The sequence below is a fragment of the Topomyia yanbarensis genome, chromosome 1 (assembly GCF_030247195.1).
Source record: "Topomyia yanbarensis strain Yona2022 chromosome 1, ASM3024719v1, whole genome shotgun sequence".
NCBI classification, from domain to species: Eukaryota; Metazoa; Arthropoda; class Insecta; order Diptera; family Culicidae; genus Topomyia; species Topomyia yanbarensis.
The window spans coordinates 9,668,769-9,692,526 of NC_080670.1; the positions used below are offsets into that span (position 1 = coordinate 9,668,769).

The 23,758-nt window shown below is 39.1% G+C and overlaps 3 protein-coding genes across 4 annotated transcripts in view; 2 read left to right on the plus strand and 1 right to left on the minus strand.

Annotated features, from left to right (window-relative positions):
• LOC131676827 (ATP-binding cassette sub-family G member 8) overlaps positions 1-8,018 on the minus strand; it is an 81,258-nt gene extending 73,240 nt beyond the window's left edge. For both annotated transcript variants that reach the window (XM_058956174.1, XM_058956172.1), the window contains exon 1: positions 6,847-8,018. The gene's annotated coding sequence lies outside the window, so the exon portion shown is untranslated. The remainder of the gene's footprint in view (positions 1-6,846) is intronic.
• A 528-nt stretch (positions 8,019-8,546) lies between these two features.
• LOC131676834 (ATP-binding cassette sub-family G member 5) overlaps positions 8,547-23,758 on the plus strand; it is a 35,898-nt gene continuing 20,686 nt past the window's right edge. The window contains exons 1-3 of the mRNA XM_058956184.1: positions 8,547-8,776; positions 17,153-17,751; positions 17,809-17,952. Of these exons, the coding sequence (XP_058812167.1) occupies positions 8,723-8,776; positions 17,153-17,751; positions 17,809-17,952 (797 nt within the window). The 5' untranslated portion in view covers positions 8,547-8,722. The remainder of the gene's footprint in view (positions 8,777-17,152; positions 17,752-17,808; positions 17,953-23,758) is intronic.
• LOC131676835 (E3 ubiquitin-protein ligase TRIM37-like) lies at positions 13,454-15,717 on the plus strand. The gene is made up of 2 exons (XM_058956185.1): positions 13,454-14,331; positions 14,441-15,717. The coding sequence occupies exons 1-2, from the start codon at positions 13,604-13,606 to the stop codon at positions 15,285-15,287; spliced, it is 1,575 nt and encodes a 524-aa protein (XP_058812168.1). The 5' UTR covers positions 13,454-13,603; the 3' UTR covers positions 15,288-15,717.

Genomic DNA, 23,758 nt, shown 5'->3' on the forward strand with positions numbered 1-23,758 from the left:
CTTTTTGTTACAAAACTGGCACGTAAGGGTCTGTCCTTCATATGTTCACAGCGTGATTTAAGATTTGGTTACGGTTATTTTGTATTGAAAGTTCAGGTATGAATAAGCTGACCAACTCTGACGAAAAAATCCGTACACTATGAAAACCGTTTGCCTGAGCGTGATGAACGATTTCGCTTCGTTGCGGTATGGTGTATGGATTTTTTAGTCAGAGTTGGTCAGCTTAGGTATGAAGGAATAGGTTCCGTCCGCATTCTCAAGACACGAACACCGTTGGAAATACCTATGAATTTTTTTTCTATGTTTCAAACTTATAGGATCCCACCATTACGTATTCCGACATGACGGTTGTAATGAATTTATTGGTAGAACCCGAGTATAGATCGTGCAGACGCATATCAATCTTATCATTATCAATATAAACGGGATCTTGATTCTAACGTTGCCATGCTCAACGACGTTGCTTTTCGCACTGGCACGTTACATGTAGACACAGACTGTAGGTAGAAAGTTCGTTTGATTCACTGCACTGTTAACAAGAAGAGCGACTAGGTACTGGTATTGACCTTGAAGTGATTCCAGCTCGAGTGAGCGCTCAATAAATTAATAAATTAATAAATAAATTATTCCACGATAGTTGTTGATGTTTCGCTATTTGGCTTTTTATGGAATACATTTTCAGAAAAACGAAAAATGCCACTAGCAAGAGAACTTAGGAAGAAGCAGAATCACCAAAATGTTTATGTGTCTTCTTGGAGATACCAAAGAAAATTCTTCGGGATTGAAAGACGATTTAAACCGAGAAGAAGCGCTGGAAATCATCGTTTCATCGATATAGATAGCGAGCAGAGCTTAATCCACAACTGGAATCGGTTTGATTTCTTTGAATGTCAGATTTACTTGACAAAGGACTTTAGCTCATTTATATGCTACGTACATACGAATGCCTCTTTCTGTTTTCAATTTCCATGTAAGAAAAGGAACTTCAAAAGAGAAATAATGAGGCACTCTTGAGAGATTAAAAAAAAACCTCGGAAGGTACAACTGGAAGATTCAAGTGTATTAAGTTTTGTTTGTCATACTCCGAGTGAGTGAGTGAGTGAGGAGCCGGGCATAGCGTAGTTGATAAATTGATTGCCTTGTACGCAGCTCACGTGGGTTCGATTCCACACCCCGCACATAGGGTTTGAGATTTTTCCAAAAGCGAATGACCCTAAGATTGAAACCTCTTTAATCAAAATTAAAAAAAAAAAAAGTACACCGAGTGAGGACGAGGATACATCGCAGTTATGGTTGTGGTAACTGTAATCTGGAGCAGAGTGAATAAAGCGAAGACTCAATAAATAGAATCATATTAGGCTTACAGAAGAAAAACCAGGAACAATTCAAGCGTTTTCCACGGCTTCCCAGGACACCAGGATAGTTAATGAAAAACCAGGACATGTCCTGGGAAACCAGGACGTATGGTCACCCTATTTGAAGTCCATATGGGAATTTGCATGGGAAAATCTCCTTTTTTGCATTTTCAACCCTCGAGACCACATTTGAATCTACAAAAGAGAGCCTCTTTTTGTTTACTTTCTCTTCTGCGAATTACTCCGTCACCTTTCTGATTTCCCTTCAACTGTTTGCGTAATAAGCTAGTAAAAAACTTGGTCTTTCGAAACATACTGATAAATGTTTGAAAAGTGTTTTGAAAGAGAAAGCGAAAAAAGAGGGCTCTCATTGCAGATTGCACCTAATGAAAAAAGTCTTCATTTCTTCCTGCAGCATGCAACTAATTATACAGAAATATAGTTAAGGATTTGCTCAACAACTTTGCCAAACGGTGCATGGTTCTATAATATCTCGGAACAAAGTTATAGCTGTTCAAAGTTAGATGGTTCAAATTAAATGGTAAAAATCATTAATTTAAACATCGTATCCGTTTTACCATTGGTAGTCAAACTTCAGACGGAAATAACTTTGTAGAACGTATCAATTCAGCATGTAAAACAAAAAACTACGAAGTTATTTCAGCTTGAAATCTGACTTCGAATGGTACACTGGCAGAGTTGTTAATATCAATGACTAATTTCCATTTAATTCAAAAGCATTAACCCATAGACGTTGTGAGATGATGAATGGGGTGCAGAGAGAGTGGGCGGGGCTATTACACTTATAAGGAGAAGTAGAGCTTCGAACTGAAAAAACCAGAAATATTTTCGTGTTGGTATGTTCAGGTGAATTACTCAAATAGCTGCATAATGTATCTCATCTGCTCTCACTAAGATCAATGGCAGTAAAGTCAATAATGATGTCGGTGTCCCTTTTTTGATGTGGCTAAAACTAATCTACGATTTCAACAAGAAATACACAAGAAACCTTACACGAAACCCAATCTAACTATTTGTTTCGATTTTTCGAACAAAAAGATCATCCATTCAAATCATAATAGAAAACGTTTTTGAATAATTCACCTGAACATACCGACCAGGTAATATCTCATACGAAACACTACTTTTGTTAATGTGTATGAACCAACCCCCTCCCCCCCCCCCCCCTTCATCATCCTCCGACTCTTTCGTCATCTAACTACATCTATGAAATTGGGTAAATGCTTTAAATAACAAAAAAACGATGTTTTTTCACTATTAAATCTACCTGCCATTGGTACTGGCGGTCTGTCAAAAACCGATTTTGCATTCTCATTCGAACCATCGAACTTTAAAAATCTGTAACATTTTTCAGGAACATTTTAGCACAATACTTCCCTCGGCAAAGTTTTTTAGGCATATCCTGAACTATGTACTATGCAAAAGGAGCTATTTTGTATGGTTTATGAGCGTTTATGAGTGGCAAAACTTATAAAGATAAAAATAAAATTAATTTAAATAGGTGGCAATCTAGTTGCCACCACCCGTTAAAAACGTCAGTTTTCCTAATGTATGATGTACTTCAAAAGGGTTAGGTGCGAATATGATCTGGTCGTCACAATGTTGAAGTTCAAACTCCAAAAATAGGGGATTCGTAGTTTGAATAAATCATCATTGTTTTAGGATTTGAATGAAAAATATGTGGATTACTTATTTTAAATACAGTCCTTATCAGGCCCGTAGCGTACGGCTGGCCGGGTTGGTCCCCGCCAACCTTAGAGGAGCGCTGAAATCTTGATCTGCTCTATAAAATAAGTGAAGATAAGTCAAAAAAGAAGACATAAAAGTGTGCCGTTTCCATGTTGCACACTAAATTTTAGTTCGAATGTAACGAATGTAAGCTGAAAATGAATGTAACAACAAGGGGGACGCAATACTAAAACAAAGACGCCAAAAGAGCAATTACAGCCTTTCAGTCCCATTTAAATTAATTAGCAAAACTGGCATTACACTAAAATTTAAAGTGGGTAAATAAAGAGATAAATAAAGAACTTGTTTGAGTTTCATGACACAAAAATTTCAACTTCAGACTTCAAATTTAAAATAAATATTGCTAACTTTATAGCTCTTTTTCATAGTTTCATAGCAAATGAAATGTGATCATTGGCAGTAGAGCAGGCCACCTTTTTAAAGTAGATCGATAAGACAAACACCCCCCTCCCCCAGCCCGTAACGCGAGAATTGAAATCTCCTCGGTCTCGGTAAGAGTTCCGAAATACCACAAAGTAACCGGTACCTAACCTAGGTCCAACCAGCCTGCACTAAGTTGTATCACTTGTTGGAATTTTCAGCCACTTGTTACGTTTGGTGATCCTGGATGCGCTGAAATCTTCTGGTTTGATCTCATATTTCTGTTTGCTTCGGCTTTGTGCCAACACTTCCTCAAGCTGTTATCTTTGGCGGCCCCTCAAAAGACAAAAAAAAATCTTTCAAGGAATCTCATACGCCAATAGTTTTCAGCAGCAGTAACAGATGTCCCCCACATGGGGATCGTCAGAGGCACTTTTCCTGAGCTAAAAGAGCATAATGATTTGTCGTGGTGAGTAGCAAAGCTCTCTTTAGTATTTCTGTAAAAGAGTGATTAGAGCGTCTTTTGAGGGATTTCATCCTCATGATTCTCACACTTACCACACCGGACCTTATTGCTACAATAGCCCATTGATTTGTGTTTAGTGCAAAGTCTGAAGCGCGGTGAAGTTGGACTTTGTCGAAGAACACGTAATTAGGCAAGGTAGTCGCGCCATAGGTCACATGATGCGAGTTTGAAGGGACATATAATTTTGTCCCGTTTATCATCACTCACTGGCGAAAAGGGTCCTTGAAACAGCCAACCCGTTCGCTTCACGCATGGCCAACTCGAACCGGTGGCTACACCGTAGATTTCAACTATATGAACGGACATATAGACGCGGTAGTCTTTCATAAAACTTGTGGTCAATAATGTCATTTGCATGTTTTAGACAGGCATTACAATTTTAAGCTTATCCGGTCGATCTTTTGAGATAACAGTCTTTCACGCCTGAATAAATCAGTTGTCAGTTGTAAGTCAGGATAAGTGTGCCATTTAAAAGTACACACTAAATTATTGTTCAAAAGTTAAACTAAAAAAAGCCGAAGTGGACTCTTAAAAGTTGCAAAAGTGAGGCTCTGCCAAGCACGCCAGAAGCTCATCCTACGGTCTTGGTCCTTATATAATTTATAACGAAGTGATGTCTGAGTTTGTTTTTTTTGTGCATTATAACTTAGAATATAGGGAAATAATTTGCTACTTCCTAAATAAAGTAGAATAGATGGGGGGAACCCGAGGCTATTAAGACCGTGGAGGTAATTTAGACCCCACGATTTCTCAGAAAATTGTAAAGACTTTCTGACTGTCGTACATATTCATGGAAGCGTCATTCTGAAACATTAATTTTGAATCTAATTCTGCAGTTTTTTTAGAAAGGAAATACAGCGTGTTTCATTTTTTCGCATTCCCAAAACAAAAATCATTATGATGGTAAAACCGTGATTAAAGCAACAAATAAAAGTGAAACAAAACAACAGGAAAGTGTTTTGGAAAGCTTGAGGTTCCTATTTTATTGAATGATTTTTGTTTGGGTGAAAACACAGATATTTTCAAGGCGCTCACCAGTTTTGTGCGGAATGAGCGTACGGGGCTGTTCGGACCCCCTAATCCATCAACCACCTTTCAGCGGCCTGCTGCAGCGCATACGATTGCACACACCACAACAAAGAAAATACAGGATACGCCAATCAACAGCTATGACTACCTAGATTTATTTTTTAACCCATTTTTTTTGCTTCTTAAGGAGTTTCTCCAATAAATATTTCATAGGTAAACATAATTCCATTGTAAAAAAAGAAAATAAAAAAATTGACGGTCTGAATTACCCCTACATTGTAATAGGATGGAAAAACGTAGTGTTGCAAATCGACACCTAGTGCTGCCATGGAGTGGTGCAAAAGAAATTTTTACGGCTTCAAAATGTAGCTGAGGCTTCAAACTAACAATTAGGACCTTTGACCAATAAATTCTTTCATATCTATACACCTTAAAGGAACGATTTGTTTAGGTAGGTTGGAATAGCCTCGGGTTTGCAAATATTTAACTTTTTGAATCGATACAAAAAAAAACTTAAAATTCATGATGTAGCTTGGAAGAGAAACTTTATTATGCAGGAAGCCGAGAAAAAAGATATAAATTTAGATTGTAATGAGTCATCTTGGGCCAAAATGACACATACGTGCCATTTCATCGGAAAGAACACGATTTATCACCCCTCCTGTGATAAAAACTACCAAGCGAATCCGGAAGCAACATCGGCATGCGTCATTGTTTTTCTAACTAGACTTTTGCAGTTTATAATTTTTTTCTGACCAGTCTGAGTTTGTTGGCAAATACAGCTATTGTAATGTGATATTAAATATATCTTCATTGTAAGCAGTCTGCAAGTTTTCCAACAATAAATAAGCCATTTCTATGTGTGAATTAAAGTGAATAAAATGCCGCTTTGCGGCAAAATAATGGACACAATAAGTTTGTTTATAGTTTCACCTACGTCTCATCAGTATCCTGCAGACTGACTTAGTTACTAAATATAGGCTAAATCCAAAAGAATTCACAAATACACAACTGGTCGTGGATGATGTTCATCAAACACAGTTGATACTTGTGAATATAAATAGTGTTACGTTTTGCATTTCGCCTGCCAGATACTGGTGAGACAAGATTGATACACAAATGCTTGACATTCATCAGTGTTACAGATATGATGCCATTTATACATTTATACATATACAGATTTATTCAATTTTTCTATATTTTATTTGGAAAGTGTCATAGGCACTATGTCATATTTCTCCTTAGTGGAGAACAATTTAGATAAAAACTATTTTTTCTCCATTAAGGAGAAAATTGTTTAAAACCATCTTTGCGCGTGAGAGCATAAAACCATAACTAAATTAGTTATGGAATTCGCGTTTCGACTTCGTCACATCAGAATCCGACACTAACTTAGTGACATGACTTAGCTAGCGGCAGTTTGAAGCGTCAATCCGCGCTGTCTTAGTCCTATCACTAAGCTAGTGTCGGATTCTGGTGAAACGAAGTCGAAACACAAAATCCATAACTAATTTAAGTGTCATAGGGTTTTTAAAGAATGAATTTTAAATGGATATTTTTAGCCTGAGCAGTTTGAATTTCGCTTTGGACATTCATGCCACCAGCTTGTTCGAGAGACTAACATGATAAAGGCAAATATTTCTAAAGGCTATTCCACTGAAGTTGCTCTTCTAGTCATAGCAATTACCTTCGACCATGTTTGACACAAAGAATTAATTACCATAATGTGGGATTTCAATTTTCCAATTTACACAAAGAACATTATTCAAAATTAATAAATATAATTGATAAAACTACTCTACTAACCTTCCAGTAAATTATTTTTCTGCTATCCCGACGAGGGCTGCTCGCTAATCAACTTTAATCCTGGCTGTATTTTCCAGCAGGAAAATTCATCAGATCAGTTACGTTACCACTGCACTTTGCGACACTGGCCGAACAAAACGGCGTCCAATTTCCTCTCCAGTTGGTGCAGTTCCAATTAGAATTTAGTCACCCGCGATTTCTTCGTAGTTGTTCTCCTTTTCTCCTACCGTTGCGATTAGGTCAGCACCCTCACTTCACTCAGTCAATTCCAACGGTTGGCCGGATCGCACTGCACTATTGCAAGGTTACCAAAATGCGTTTTTCCCAACGAAGCATACCGCGACAAAACGGGGTCAATACATTTCATCTCCTCTGAGTCAGCCAAGTCATTCAACACGTACAAATCGTTGCCTACTTTTCATTCCATCAGGCCCGAAAAGAATTTGTCTTCCAAGTGTGTAGCGACGAACCCGATTTTTTTGTTCACCAACACAAAAGCAGACGTCGCGAAAAGAAGAAAAAAATGACGGTCAGATCCGAGTGGAATTTCTTCGCCTTCCCGCGGGTAACACAAAATCGATTTTCTTCTACGTTGCTCTTTTTTTGTTGTTGTTCACATCCACTGACTGAGCAGCTCGTCGCGATCAGCTTCAAGAGATGACCGCAATTCTACACTTTTGGTTCATGGTACGGGTTTACATAATTTGTTTGTCACTGTTTTATAGCCAAGCGGATATGTTTCGATCGGCACTTCAAACTGCATATAAACTACTGGCGAAACAATAGGTTTAACCTTCAAATTTAATCCATTCAGCTGTTGTCGGTTCCACCATTGAAAAAAAATGAAACGTGAAATGTACGCGTATTATTCTCTTCTCGCCCACCGCGGTAGACCCACCAAGAACGCACTCCACTTAGTGCGGTCACCTCGCGCAATCAAAGCCCGTAGACGAGGAAAAGTCAGGCGACCGATGACCTTCTTATCGCGATTTAAAGATGTCGAATACGACAGGAAAATGGGCTCCGATTAGTTCCACTACACGGGCCCTCCTGCGGCGAAACTAGCAAAGTAGAAAAGCTATTCACCTTTTTTCTCTGGTATAACTGGAAACGGGTAGGAGCACCACGGCACGGCAGACGTCAGCGAAAAGAAACCTTGCCTGGCTGGCAGCGAAGTGAAACCTCTACTGAGCAGCCGATCGCCGAGTAGCCATATTGACAGTGCGGCGGAGGTCTCTCGCGTAATCGCGATCAATGTTGTGCGCGTCCGTGCAGTTGTGGTGGTGATATTTTTGGTCGGTAACTTCGAAAACAACTCTTCGCCGTGGACTTGAAAATAAACAACAAAAGTTCAGAGAAACTTTAATTTCTCGGCGAGTTTTCTCAGTCAATTCGCGCTATAAAATCTGCAAATACTTGCCAAAAACATATTTTTTAAATTGTTTAACATGAATCTCTCGGAACCATTTTTCAAGATTTCCGATTTTGACATTTCTTAATCGCTACCTCGGAAACATCCATACATGTCCCACCTCGGATAGCTTTCATCAAATAACAGTGCCACCCTTCCACATCAACAATCTGATCGTGTTCATGTTCTGGCACATGTATGCATTTTCGAACATGAATTCGAAAACGCGAGAGCACCGAAGAGCCCGCCGATCACCATCGTCGGTAGCCACTTTAGTCGCGAACGGACCGCGTAGTGTGCCAGTTGTGTTTCCAGAGGGTCGGTTTTCGCGTGTTCTTGCGTTTATTATTCTCTCTGTCTCTTTTGTACAGAAACAGTTCATTATTGCGTAGCGGTTTTGGTTGTGAGAGAAGAAAATTTCCAACGTGGTGAGAATAGGAGCGGCGACTCGAAGAGGAATCCAACATGATCGGCAGCGACTACGTGCTGGAGGCACACAATATTTACCACACTACCGAGGTTAGTTTGGGGTTTGGGTTTACAGCGACGTGAGCTCTTTTGGCGATTGTTAATCGGACTGTAATGTTGAGGGACTGCGACGGCTTCGAAGAACGGGATGCATCATTCATTGCAGCCAGGCACCTTATAGTGAACGTGACCTATGTGGGTTTTTTTGTTTTCCGACGCGTACAAGTCACTCGTTGTATGCGGAAAATGTCGAATCGAAACCATCCTATACAGGACAGGACGCCAAGGAATGTTTACGAACGGAACTGAGTTTTGGTATATAGTTGAAATTTGGGGAAAACATTTTGTGCAAAATTACCAACATATTTTGTTTTGTTTATGTGTAACGGATTGAACGAAATTTGCTGCAATGTCAAAGTGTGTGGTGTTACGGGAATAGTAGTAAACAAAACATGTTTGCCTTTCTCCTATAGAAAGGCTATGCAATCACTCTGAAAATCGACTTTCCAATCGAGGCCCGGAGAACTGAGTCTTATATCCCCTTGGACTCAGTTCGACAAATGTCTGTGTGTATGCGTATGTGTGTGTATGCGTATGTGTGTGTATGTATGTATGTGACCAAAAATATGCACATCGGTTACTCGAAGATGGCTGAACCGATTTTCTGAAACTTAGTTTCAAATGAAAGGTACGGCGTTCCCATAGGCTGCCGGTTCCTGAGTTACGGGTTGAAGAGTGCGACCACGCTTGAAATTCCCATATGAATTGGTATCAGTATGTTATGTAAAAGATGCAAAATCTCATAAAATGTGTTCTAAATTGCTTGTATTTATAGTTTCAACCAATTGGCTCTCAATCAAACCCACATTGACTACTTTGGACACCTTGGACGGAACCGGAAGCTTCGGAAAAGTGGCCAAGTTCCTGAAGTGAATTCACATCTGCTCCTTAGAACTGAACTTAGAACTTTTCTCAAATTTGGTCTCAAATGAAAGCTACGGCATCCCTATTGACTGTTATTAAATTTCAAATAATTTAATAAATTCCCGTGTTACGGGTTGAAATAGGCGGTCACATGCGAAATTCCCATACAAACCTGTATAATCATTATATCTAGATGATGCAGATCTAATTGAAATGAGTTAAATTGCTTGAAATTGTTGGTCCAGATCACTAATTGCTAATCAAAGTCTCTTTGACCACATTGAGAACTGTTGAGGATCCCAGAAATGACCAAGTTCCAAAATTAAATTCACACCTATTTCTCATATACATATTGTTGACTCGATTCTCACAAACGTACACGCAAAAATAAAACAACCCAAATAATAAGTTCTTTTAACTTACTTTTGAGTTGTGAGTCGCTTTCGCACTTATTAGTGTTGTCAAAAACAAAACGAGAGATTCGACTCAGTCGAGGTCTTCCGTGCAGTACGGTACTTTTGAGTTGTTTGGGGTATACTCAAAATTAGGTAAATTCAACTTAAATTTAACCTTCTTTCGGTGTTGGGGTCAATATGACCCAAAATGAACAATCAAAATGCGATAACTTTTTAATGGGATTTTCGATTTGGATTTTCTAGCAGAAGTATCAATGGAACATACCCAGTTTTCTGCACTTCTGCTAGAAAGTGCAAAAACGGTGCAGTTTCAAAGCACTCCACTACACCGGTGTCAATCAATCGAAAACCCCATAAGTTTTGCACCTAGAAGTTTAGAATTTCTTGATTTTTTTTCTTTCACGAAGATTTTCAATAGAGTTCAAAATTTTCGGACATTCCTGAAGGGCAGTACAAAAAAAGTTACGAATATGGTGTTAGCGGGTCATATTGACCCCGATTTCGAACTCAGTTTTAATGCACATTTTAGTCAAATCTATATGAACTTGTACCCAAATTGTTTGTTTCAATTTTCAGTTTCTGATAAATATTACCGTTTTTGGCCAGGTTGGCCAGTGGAAATCGATGCCGAATGGGGGCATGTTTGTCATGCATAGATGTATGCATGATGAATGCTTATTTCTTTTTGCCGCACAATTTCCGTTCTATTTAGTCATTTTTACTCTTTTAACGGTAATAACTTTTTTTGACAAAAGTAATAACAATCTTTGATGATGATGAAGTATTTGTGTAATGTGACGTATACGTACATAAGGGGCCATGCATAAATGACGTAGCATTTTGGGGGGTAGGATGGATATACCAAATTTGTGACGAAGTGTGACGTGGGGGAGGGTAGGGTCAGAAGTTGTGCGACGTAGCATTAAGTTTAAAAATCATTGTTTAGAGAAAATTTAATGATCCTCCATTCCCAAGAGAAATAAATATAAATTCAAACAAGTTACTTTTGATGCGGTTTTCATGAGGTAAATTTTACGATTCGTGGAATTACAAGTTCATAAAAATACGAAAAGATTTTGTGTGCGGATCCAACTTGCTACATTAGTTAGCTAATGTTGCTAACTAGTAGACTTAATTTGGAAGCTGAATTAAATTTTCACTTCGGATTCAACCAAACTAAATTTAGTAATTTAGATGAACGTATGCTTCTTAGAATCATTGGCAGCTGCAGGATTGTGAACTGAGAGAACTTCTCTTCATGCTCCCCTTGACATATAAAATTCCAAACAAAACTTTCAACACTATATTTGTCATCAAATGAGCTTATTTTGCACGCAATTTGCTGTTATAATGAAAATGTTGATCAAAGTCTTCAAACATTTTGAAAGGACATGTATTTAAAATAATTGAAAAACATATGTAATCTTATTTATCCACTGGCCGCTTTGCATGGGACGAGGGGGGGGGGGGGGGTAGGTAAATACTACGTTATTTACGAGGGGGAGGTTCGAATTTTGTGACCAAATGCTACGAGGAGGGAGGGAGGGGTCAAAAATCGCCGAAAAAAAGCTACGTCATTTGTGTACGGCCCCTAAGCCGTAAAATTGACTAATCCATGTTAAGTCGGGTGGAATTTTTACCAAATGAGGTTAAATCAGATGGCGAATTGTAAATATAGCGTTATATGTATCTTGTCTATACACATTGCAACTGTGTTGGTGCCCTAGACGTCAAATAAGTCAATTAAGATTTCTGACAGCTCATTTCCAACCACAGATGCAAATTCAAACCAAAGGAATTCCCAACCTCAACCGGCTTTTGCAGTTCGATTTTTTTGTTTTCCTCACGAAATAATTCGGCACCGTTTCTTTTTTAACGGGAATAGAAAGGTCAATTGAGGGGCAAATTGCTGGCAATTAGAGGGCTATTTCAGTTGCAACATTTGGGCGATTTGCCGCCATTTTTTGCCACTCTACCCGCCCTTAAATCGCCTCCAAATCGCCCAGGGAACGCACCATTTAATCGCCCTTAATTGCCTAATATGAAAATTACAAAAAATACTGATTTTCGGATTCATTATCTACTCACATAAACTTACCAGTATACTAGGTAATCACCACAAAATTAAGGAAGAATCAATGGTGAAATAAGGATTTTTAATTTGGAAAAATTGCCTCAGTTTTTCATATGTATTGATAGCAGGTGTCCTTACGAGTACACTCATATCATTCTCAAACCTTAATTATTCTTTTCTGATTTTTAAATTGAAAAAAAAAAACAAATTAAATTCAACCAACAAACTGACAGTTGTCCTACTAAATGACGTATCTGCAAATATCTCGTTCGCCTCATTGTGAACCGGGACATCACCCCACACAGCATGATCTGGTACTTTTGCAATCCGCTGGCAGCCTGCCATCCCAAGTTTCATCTGCAAACTATGGTAGAACTGATAAGGCAACCTATAGAGTCGTGCAAGTCGCATGGGTTTGGATGTGTTATTGTCCTAAAAGAAAACAAACTAAAAAATGTTTTTTTCGATAGTTTCGGGCCTAAAAATTGAAAAAGGACTGAGATATTAACTCACGGTACTATTCTGCATCAGAATATGCCTTAACCAGCACATCCCTAAAGATCCCTATTGGTATTGCACATCAAAACTTCCCACGATCTGACTTTCATTAAAACTTTAGGTCAGAGATCTTGTTCCTCTATACTTACACACGATTCCACAATTTCCCACATTCGTTGGCTAAATGAAGTGCACTAGACAAACAAAATACAAGCGAGATTGCGCCAATTGTTTAAAAAACAATTTTCAGCTTAAGCCAAACATGAACCGCCATGTTGGAAAAACTCGAAAAATAACCAAGTCCATTTCAGCCGCCAGAAAATTTGTCTAAGTATTGAAATCGCCTTTAAATCACATTCGCAAATTGCAAATTGTTCCTAGGGGCAATTAGCACTGGCGAGTTGAGTCAAACGTGAAACTGTTTAAATCGCCTGACCACGTTCGTCCGCATTTTTTTTTTTGACCGGGACGAGATTGAGTCAAAAGTACTCAATTTTAGGTAGTTTTTCAGTGGCGTGTAGGTTTTATAGTGTGATTTTTATCAGTGTAACTCAGCGTGCTTACCAGGGTAGCCAGACCTACCGATTTATCGGTAGTCCTACCGATTTTGGTCTTCCCTACCGATTCACAGATGACAAAGGCAAAACTACCGATTTTTATTGATTTTGGACACATCCTACTCAACATTCATTTTTTTACCGATAACTACCGATAAACTTTTAGTGACACTATCGACATCAAGGAATTCTATCTGGCCACCCTGGTGCTTACTATTCATTCTATTCTGGTTCTTGTTCCAGATACCCAGAGTGTATGTAAGGAGAGTGAAGACAACTGTCATGATTATCCGTCAGTGATATTCCAAACGAACAAACGACCTGTCAAAATACATGAATTTGACTCGTTTGGAATGACACTGACAAATAATAATTGTTCCAATTTTGACAGTGTCGTCACTCTCCTTATATGCACTCAGCAGATACCAGAGTGTTCCTGGCGCTGGCAGAAAAATTAGAAAAAGTTTTGTTTGTATCTTGTTTTTACCGTTGTGGAAATTGTGAGATGATCGATGAAAGTAGCGATTTCGAGGATTCAGCAGATTGCAGTGAATCTTCGGAATCTTCCGAAGAATCGTGCGGAAACCAAGAGATGGTTGCGAGTCGAACTAAGCAAGTGCTTTGCGAATTGCACGAACAAGAACTGAAGCTATTCTGTTTGAGCTGCGCGAAATTGATTTGCGCTGACTGCTTCCTAGTTGATGGAGCTCATATGCGCCATATGATTGATTACGTGCCAAAGGTGTATGATGAGAAACAAATGAAATTACAGGAAAAATTTGTAATATTGGAGGATCATGTCCAACGCCTGCAGCAGGATGTCGCTAAAAGCGAACAAAATTTGAAGTTTATTCACGACGCAGAACAAACGGTTATCCAAGAAATTGAAGCGCTTTGTTTGAAGGCCAAGCTGAGCGTGTCGCGGTTAACTGCTAAGCGCAAACAAACACTTCAAATGTACGCCGAAGTTGCAACAAATATGCAAACATTAAATAAAATAATTCAAGAAAAGGCGAAGCATTTACGAATGGAAGAGTTTATCGAACAGGAGCGATCAGTTCACCAACAATGCGATGAATTTATCGCCGGTTGTGTAGAACATCGCTTTTCACCAGCACAGTTTGAGGATATTGGATGGTGAGGTTTTTGAAAAATTGTGTATTTGTTTACTTAATTGCATAGTTGATAAATCATTATTAAGTTATATTACTCGTTTTCGTATATCGTTATTTCTTTTTTCTAACAGCGACTTATTGCCTCCGTACGAAATGAGAACTTACACGTTACGCAATTTCGATAAGACTACTGATTGGCATTTTAGAATGAGATTATCCTGTGATATTCTATGGAACGTCTCCCTAAGTAAAACTAATGACTTTTCAGTATTAGGGATTCCGAGTGACAATGAGATGAATAATTTTTCATTCAAGCTGCTGGTAGTGATCGTGCACGACGACATGCGAAAGACAATCCAGAAGAGTTTTCTTTTGGATGGCGATCTAAAAGAGGAAAAAATCGCAACTGTTTCATTACTTACGTCAGAAGGATTTGTTAACAAGGATAACGAACTGGTTGTGAAGATTGGTTTAAGACCTCAGAACGTGTTGGTAGAGAATCAAATCTTGAAAAGTTTAAATGCTGTACAAAGCAAGTTCTGTGTAACGTACTTTAACCTCGAACTCTCTGCAGCAACAAACAAGAAGTCTGATTCGACATTGTTAGTGGACCGCGCCAATCGTAATTGGTGTCTGCGGGTGCTCCCCTTTAAGCTTTCCGCTCCCAATTCAAAACTTGGGCTATTTATTATTTTGCTAACGCAAACTGCTGCCAAATGTCTTTTCTTCATCGAATTGATGCATGACGATCCTAAAAAAAATGTGCGCAGGTGTGGAGTATCAACTTTTGAGCAAATCGACTCCGCCTTCGGATATAAAGATTTTCTTGACCGTACCATTCTTATCAACGAACCAGGGTTTTACACAAACGGGGTGATGCGGCTCCGGTTTGGAGTTCAACCATTGGATAACTGGAATTACAGAATCGATTCGAAAATTGACTGTTGTGATAATGAGATAGGCGAAGCAGAGTCCTAAATTTTATCCTGGAAGCAGCGTTTTTACAGCATATATTCGAGTAGCTGTAATAGATGGCGTATGCCGACTAAATGCAGGATAAGGAATGGCTAATTTATTTCAGTTGTTAGCGTGTGAGGTGGATTATACTTATTCTTGTGTATATACATCAACGAATAAATATTTTAGTGAAACTTCTCTTGGTAGCCAACCAAACTGCGTTCAGATAATGAAATCCCTAGAACATGTTTCATAGTTGACACCACAGAGCCGCTATTTTCATCTGGGCTATTGTTCATCTCATCGAATTTGATGTACTATTTTTTACTGTTAATGCAAATAAAGCAATTTTTATGTAGCCCATGAAAATTCGTATTTTTGATATTTATGCCAAACACCAAACATTTTAATAAAGTTTACAATAATTAGACATTCTTAAGGTTCTTGTATGTGTGTGTGTGTGTGTGTGTGTGTGTGTGTGTGTGTTAACCATCCCAATTTCCCTGGCTGTCAGCGGTTTTGAGAGAAAAATGATTGGTTCAAAAAGCTGGGTAGGTGTTGGCTCAATTGAATTATGATGACCCATTTCATATACAGGCCAAACCGTGTTTCAAAGATATCGTTATGCCGAGCAACTCCGCCTTAATGTAGTGTTTGCATCCTCACGGAATAAAGAAATCGACCTATATTTATATTATTTGATTTTTGTTATACATGTAAATATTTCGTACATCAGTGCTAAATAACATCTGACAGACGATTGCTTTAAGATGGTTATTGCATTACCCCTCGATAGTGGTGCATCTAGGAGACCGAGAGGGCTTATGGGCCTTTTGCATGCTGGCGTGGCCGACTGGCGAGCCGACGTGGATTGAATGTTGCTATGGGCCGTGTTTGCAGACATTGTACCACAGCTTAAAGGTGGTGTTATTGGATACGGCTCACAATGGAGGTCATTTTGTGTCGGCTTATTCGTCAGCGTACATAGGCTAATTAAAAAATTTTAATGTATAAGCTTATTAGTGTTAATGCAGCAATAACTGTTGTTTTTAGTACTAGTCAGGGATGTTATGCACCTCAGAGCAAATAAAGAGAAGAATAACAAACGCTCTTTGCACTTTTCATGCGAACCACCGCTCTTCTCTTTCACAATAAGCCTCTTCACTCCGATGCGTGTCCCACGCGCACGTAAGTAGAGAAGGCAACCAAAAAACACTTTTAAAACGTTCTTCCGATCAAACTTTATCGGAATTGTAGTTTGATTCGCCTTCCTACCTGCTTTCCAGTGAGGGGAGACACAAAAAAGTGGCTCTTCAAGGTGACTCTGTGAACGAAATTGTGCAGCTCTTGGTGCACAAATCTTACTCTTTTTCGTTTTCAAGTTTCTCTTTGTGCGGTCGTTCTGCACATCGCAGTGTTTTTGTGCTGCTCTATTTTTAATCGGTGTATTTCGCTCTTTGTGGCTCATTGTGTGAGCAAATAACAAGGTGAGCGAAGGGCTCGAGCGTTTGCATATTTGCGTGTGTTTATGGATGATAGCGCGCGGACCGTGAATCTGATACTTAATTTTCGGTGCACTGTTCAGATGCTAGAAGAGAGTGAATTCTTCCGTATCACTAGAGTTCCCAGTCATTTCACCATGGACGATGGTGACATCAATGGTACGTCCATCCACGACACACCGAAACAGCTGCCGATGCACTTAGTATAGCTGGCACAAAGAGTATGCAACAACTTTGAGTGCAAAATAATGGTCTTTATTACCCAGGCATAAAATAAGTGCAAAAAATCGCGAATCAATTTCAAAACGGATTTCAGAAAAAAGAAAAGGATATTGAATATGCAGAAAATCCAACTAATGTTATTTTAAATTTCCTTCTCCCCAGGTTGACACCGGCGGTTGCTTCAACGGTGGCGGCCAATCGGCACTCGTCCTCAAGGGGGTCCACTTGACCGTGCACAGCGGTGAAGTAATGGCAATCCTCGGCTCGAAGGGCAGCGGTAAGCGGGCCTTGTTGGACGTGATTGCACGCCGCTCGGAAGGATCCTCCCGTGGTCAGGTACTGTTGAACGGATCCCCACTGACTAAATCGCTGTTCCAGCAGCGTTGTGGTTACGTAACACAAGCTTGTGCGTTCGTTCCCGGCCTGACCGTGTCGCAAACGCTCAACTATACACCGACTATTCTGGGTGGATACCTGAAAAGTTCAAAGGTACGTCAGGTGCTAGCCGATTTGGCACTGTCACAGGTGTCGCACAAAAAGGTGGAAAATTTGAACATTAGCGAGAAACGCCGGCTGGCTATTGGTGTGCAGTTGGTACGTGATCCCGTCATGCTGCTACTGGATGAACCCACACAGGGATTGGACCCGTTGAGTGCTTATCTGTTGATAAGTATTCTTTCCAATTCAGCCAAGAAAACTGGCTGTGGTATTCTTTTGTCGATGGAGAAACCGAGGTCCGATGTGTTTCCGTTTTTGGATAGGTAACGTGATGTGAGAATTGAAAAATTTGAATCTAGTCTACATTATGCTACTTTCAGGGCACTTTTCCTTTGTTTGGGAGGAGTTGTTTATTCCGGCGGAACCAGAGCGATGCTGGAGTACTTCCATGGGATAGGGTTTCCTTGCCCACAGTTGGAGAACCCTTTGATGTACTATCTATGTTTGTCTACTGTTGATCGCAGGTGAGTAGTGTGATTACATACAAAATTAGCGGTTAAAATTATAATGGTTACTTGGGAATAGATTCACCATGATGCGTTTTTTTACGCAGTGGTCATTGATTTCAAAATCGTTTGATTTCGCCCGCCCATGCGGAAAGGGCAGCGTTTGTTGAATGAGGCAATGTGTACTGTCGATTACAAACTTCGCCTTATCCAGTTCCCACATGTACGGAATATGGTACTGGTACAAGTCTACAATCAAGTCCAATCCGGAGACAAATTGACAGCTCAAAAGCAAATTTTGTGGTATTTTGGTAGCATCATGGCGATTGAAATGAAGCAACTTTTGAAAAAAAAAAACTGGCAAGCTAGATATCTGTCCCTATTTATAATTTTCCAAAGCTTTCCTAAAGTAAAAAAATTCAATCACATTTATCTTCAAATTTCTTTCTGCTGCCCATTTCAATCACTTAACCCTCCGGAAGTCGTGCAAATGGCTCACTGAACGAGCACCCGCTGGTGCCCTAAGACTATTTCGCTAGATTTTCAGAGCAGCGTGCACTCAGTACACTAGCGGAAGGTTAAACAGAAAAGATAGATTCAATTTTGAATCAAAAAACTTGAGCTTCCTGACCGTAGGGTAGAATGTTCCGAATCCGACCACAACAGCAAAAGAAGTTTCAATAGTGTTTAAAATTATTTATTTTGTTTATCCCATTTTGATTGAGGTAAGATTTGCTCACAAAAACAAGGCTAATCAAAATTAGGTTGATCATTTTCAGAGTGATTGCATATACTTTCTATATAATAAAGTGAAAGAGCAATAACCCCAAATTTGGACTGGTCGCTTTTCGAAGCTGAATGTCTTCGTTCTTCTTTGTTTCTGTAATTGCTTCCCTTTCACTAGCCTTTTCTTGCCTTCTTTTTCAGTTTACAGTTCTTAAGCTTTTTCTATTTTTTCGGCTTCTTGTAATTTTAATTTTTTGCCTTCTTTCGCTGCGATTCTTTCTTCTTTCGATTTTTCGTTTCCGTCAACTTTTTCCAACTTAGTACCTGACGTCAAAATTGGTATTCGAACCAGTTGTCCACCTCTCTGCTTCAGGCTGTGCAGTGGAATCTTTGGACCCTAACGCCATGACAACTGCTTGCCGGGGTATTATGGGATTTCTTTTCACGCTTTTCGCTTGAATGATCGTTCTATTTCTGCAAAAAATGTGTGACAATTCCGTCGAAAGTCTACAAAACAAAAAAAAAAACGGAGACACAATCTGAAAAGGGCGAAATCGCGGAGGTTGGTTTTGACCATCCTGTTTCGGATGGGTGCGCGACGTGAGGCGTAAACACGTTTGGCATATGTACGTTAGGCATAATGGACGTTTGGCATAATAGACGATTGGCATAATATACGGTAGGCGTAAAGGATGATTGGTATAATGTACGTTAGGTATAATGGACGATAAGCATAATTAACAAAAACTATAAAAGTAATCGTAAGATTTTTTTTAATGTAGAGATTTCAACTTTATGCTTGTTTTTTTTGGGTTACTTGCTGTTTATAATTACATACATTCGTATTACTTTAACAAGTGACTACAAAATGAAAAACACCAAACGAGATATGTACTCCTTACAAGATTTTTTTCTATTTGTTGTGTGGATGAGCAGAATGCTTTCTTCATTTAAGTGAACAGTTTTGATTCAAGCACATTTCAAGCCTATTGGATGTATTACAATTGCATCAAAATATTGCAAAATCTATACACACAGGGTGCGCGGTATTTTTTACGCGGTTTTCAATTATGCGATTGATCGAGTTTGATCAGCTTCCAGAGTAGTACCATGACATCAAAAAAATTCCAACATTCATGCTCTTACCACCCAAGGCCATCGATACCAAAAAATAAGTTCCGTTTTAATTGATACTTCAATATGATGATTTATGGCTATCGTCCATTATGCCAATCTTGCTTAACGTGCATTATGCCATTATGCCTACCATCTTTAGGCCCAACGTCTATTATGCCTAACTTACGTATGTCAAACGTCAGTATGCCTACCGTACTTATGCCTAATGGGGTACACCCGTTTCGGATTACCGCGTCTTTCCTTGAAAAAATGACTTATCGTTTACACAGAAGGATGAATGAGGATTTTGAAAGTTTTTGTACTTTGGAAGCATCATGGCAGTACAAATATAGCAACATTTCAAAAAGGCGAGTAAAAATTTCTCAATCGGCCACCCCAATTAGATGAAATTAAAATTTCGACGCAAGATTTGGTAGTATTTGATATTATAAAATCAAGTCTAGGTGAATTCGCGAACATTTTTTTGAAGTTGAATATTTCTAATGTTTTAATATAGGGGTTTCACAATATTCGGCAGCATTTTCACCCGATTTTTTTAAGTGAATATCTGCCGTTGAACAGAACAAAAATATAGATGTTCACGCTATCTGATTGGAAATGTGCACAACTTTGTAACTAATTTCGTAGAATGTACAATTTCTAAAGATAACGGAAATAATGTTTTTTTTGTGAAAGCAGTATTTATCTGCGCCATGATTCGTCAGTCTAATCAAACGAAGCAACGAGCGTTGTTAGGACTGCCCCTTTGTCATCCAATGAACTGCAACACATATATGAAAATGAAACCTAAGAAAAAATTGTAAGTTTGCTTTTTGACTTCGTAGTAGTTGCTACGTTTTATGATTGCCGCCAGACATCATTCCATCTAATGATGCACAGGCGTGCCAGTTTCATGCATACAACCACAGAAAACGTGAATAGGCCGACGAAAAATAACTGGAACATGGCGAAAGAAGCAGAATGCTCTCGCAGAAGCTGGATAACCGGATTTCAAGTGTGCGCTTGCGATTGGGTGGTTGGGAGAGATCTTTAAATTGTGTATAGCGTGCTCAGATAACTTCACCACGACATGCGCATCCATAGTGCACTGCGGTGGGCATACATTGGAGTGTTCTATCTGGTTAGTTTTCTTCTGGTAATGTGCGGGTGCGACTGACGATTTGATTGGCACTGGTTGTTGTGTTGTATGAGGGAGTCATCAAACGTATTTCAGCGGCACTCAAGAACGTCTGAGCCGAAACGTGAACTTTCAACGCGATCCAGCCAAAATCGGTTTTATACAGTAAAGACCCGTTTTTATCAGCCCCTTGGCGAATTTTAAGCTGATAAAACAGGGACATTGATAAAATCGGGACATATATTTTTCTGTCTTTTTAATAAACCGAAGTTCCTAAAATATTCTTCTTCGTTCCTTAGATATAACATTGTATCCTTTTCTGATTATTTACTTTAAGTTCCCCTGACAGTGCAAAATTTAAAAAAAAAAAATATTTTTATTTTTGTATTTTTCGGATCTCTAAGATAGGAAATATATGCCCAAGAAAGGATTTACTCGAATTCAACTTGGTTCGTCTGCTAGAGCCCATCAAACTACCAACTATCAATTTTCATATAAACTCGGGTCAAAAAGCTGATAAAATCGGGGGTAGATAAAATCGGGGGCTGATAAAATCGGGTCTCCACAGTATTTAGTCCACCGATAAATGAGCTGTAACTAAACACTTCTAGATGGCGAAAAGATAGATTACTTTTTCTTAAAACCTCGAACAACGAACGAGAAATCGCGAGTTTCCATAAGACACAAGGTGGGGCTACCCCCTTTGGGACGCCAGCTTGTATTGCAGTTATCTTAACACTTTGATTACAAATAGTAAAAAATCTAAAAATAAATTTCAAATATTTCAAATGACAGTACACGTGGATTACTTAGAACTTTTAAAAATTGCAAAAAAGTCAATTTCAAAAAAAAATTGAGTTAGTCCCTTTTGGATGCCAGCCATTAATATAATATACCTAAACATTTTTCGAACTATTCGGTAAATTCTAAAGAAATTCCGTACATACCTACACTATTTGCGACTGAACACCCCATGCGTCATATCTCTTCCAAGTACCACACTCCCTATGTTTGGACAGATCGCTGCGAACAACATTAAATGAGTGTTTTTTCAAAAAGACATCTACAATGAGTGACTCTTTGTTTACTTTCTCTTTCGTTTTTATGGTGTCACTATAGCGCTTTTCGCTTATTTTACAGTACACGGTTAAATAAAACCTGCAGAATAAGTTCTTTTAACTTACTTTTGAGTTGTGCGTCGCTTTCGCTCTTATTAGTGTTGTCAAAAACAAAAAGAGAGATTCGACTCAGTCGAGGTCTTCCGTGGAGGAAGGTACTTTTGAGTTGTTTGGGTCGAACTCAAAATTAGGTAAATTCAACTTAAATTTGAGTATAAAAAACCTATCAATGAGTTGTAATTTTTGCCGTGGTTAAATGGAAACTACCTTCAACACGGTTTACCTAATTTTAAGTTCCCCCATGATACCACGAGATTGAGTCAATGGAACTCAATTTTAGGTAGTTTTTCGTTTCCGTGTACCGATCGAAAGACGATGGTTTTGACTAGCATATTACGCAAAGAGTTGACGGATAAAATTTAATGTTAAAGCGACCGAGTTATTAATAGAAGAGAAAGTAAACAGAGTCACTCATTGTAGATATGTCGTTTTGAATAAAAGGTCTAGATTTCGTGACAGCCATTGGAAAAGCTGCTGATGATTGTTTTTTTTTCTCCAAGAACCTTGCAAATTCCACCAACCTACCTACGTATCTTGCTGACTAGCAGCACTCACTCTCAAGTTTTCCCCATTCGGACGGAATCTCTCTTTGTACAGTCTCTTATGCTCTTTGAACTCTACACCCCCCTTCGTTGGCACTCATGCTCTTCGTTTGCCCGCACAGAATTTCACCGTCGCCAGCAGCGCGGTTTGAATTTCCGATCAAGCCGTCAGCATTTCCCACTCACCTTTTTCGGTGTATGCTTCTACCTTTAGCTTCCCGCTAGTGAGCCACCACAACGCACCGAGAACATGCGAAAGATGAATGATCTTTTCGTTTCAAGGACAGGACTTGACAGATCAGTGACTTCTACGCCGTGGTCGTAAGTGATCGAATAATCACGACTATGGTACGCCGAACAGTTTGTTGACTTATTCAAAATTGAATTCGTGCACAAACACTCACGATCCCGTGCCACGTTGACAGTATCTATACCATACGTTATGACTAAGCGTGAGCTCAAAGCACCCACGAACACGATTGCATGATGGGCTTATGTGCGTGACTTGATTGGTATCGCTTCGTTTCGTTTCGCTTTTTTTTTGTTTTCCGACAAAAGTCTGGTACAAAAAATAAGAAACATGAGAATGCTGCACGTTCACACTCCACTCCACCCTCGTCGGATCGGCACACATTTTGTCACGCTTCTGCGGCGAATTGTTGGCGATAGCATGGAGTGTACAGTGGATTGAGCGCACCGTTGCTAGTAGAAAGAGCGGAAGCAAAAAGTAAGTGCTGCTAGTTTTTTTTTGTTGCGATTTTTTTTTCTTACACAGATATCTGTAGGATGTATAAAAACTGCCGTCACACTACAGGATATTTTCCCGACGCCTTCGGTTAGAGCACGTGTACGGAAGAATGTATGCAGTTATTAATAGTAATTTGTGCTTTGTCATGTTGTTGTGAACAAATCCGTGACAATACTAATAATATGATCGCGATAAATAATAAAGAACTATTACACCTACATTACATAAACTGTGAGTATGGATTTTACGCGGTCGCGGTGTCGTTTGTTTTCAGCTCAATGTTAACTTCATATTATGTGGGATCCTCAACTTTAATGAAATCGAATTTAAAGTAAGCGCAGCAGATTTAGAGGTGTGCGCCGATGCATTTTTAATC

Excerpts from the sequence above, each read along its gene's own strand:
- LOC131676835 (XM_058956185.1), top strand. The coding sequence starts at position 13,604 with ATGCACTCAGCAGATACCAGAGTGTTCCTGGCGCTGGCAGAAAAATTA. Across the intron at positions 14,332-14,440 it reads CAGTTTGAGGATATTGGATG|CGACTTATTGCCTCCGTACG; the intron begins GTGAGGTTTTTG and ends TTTTTCTAACAG.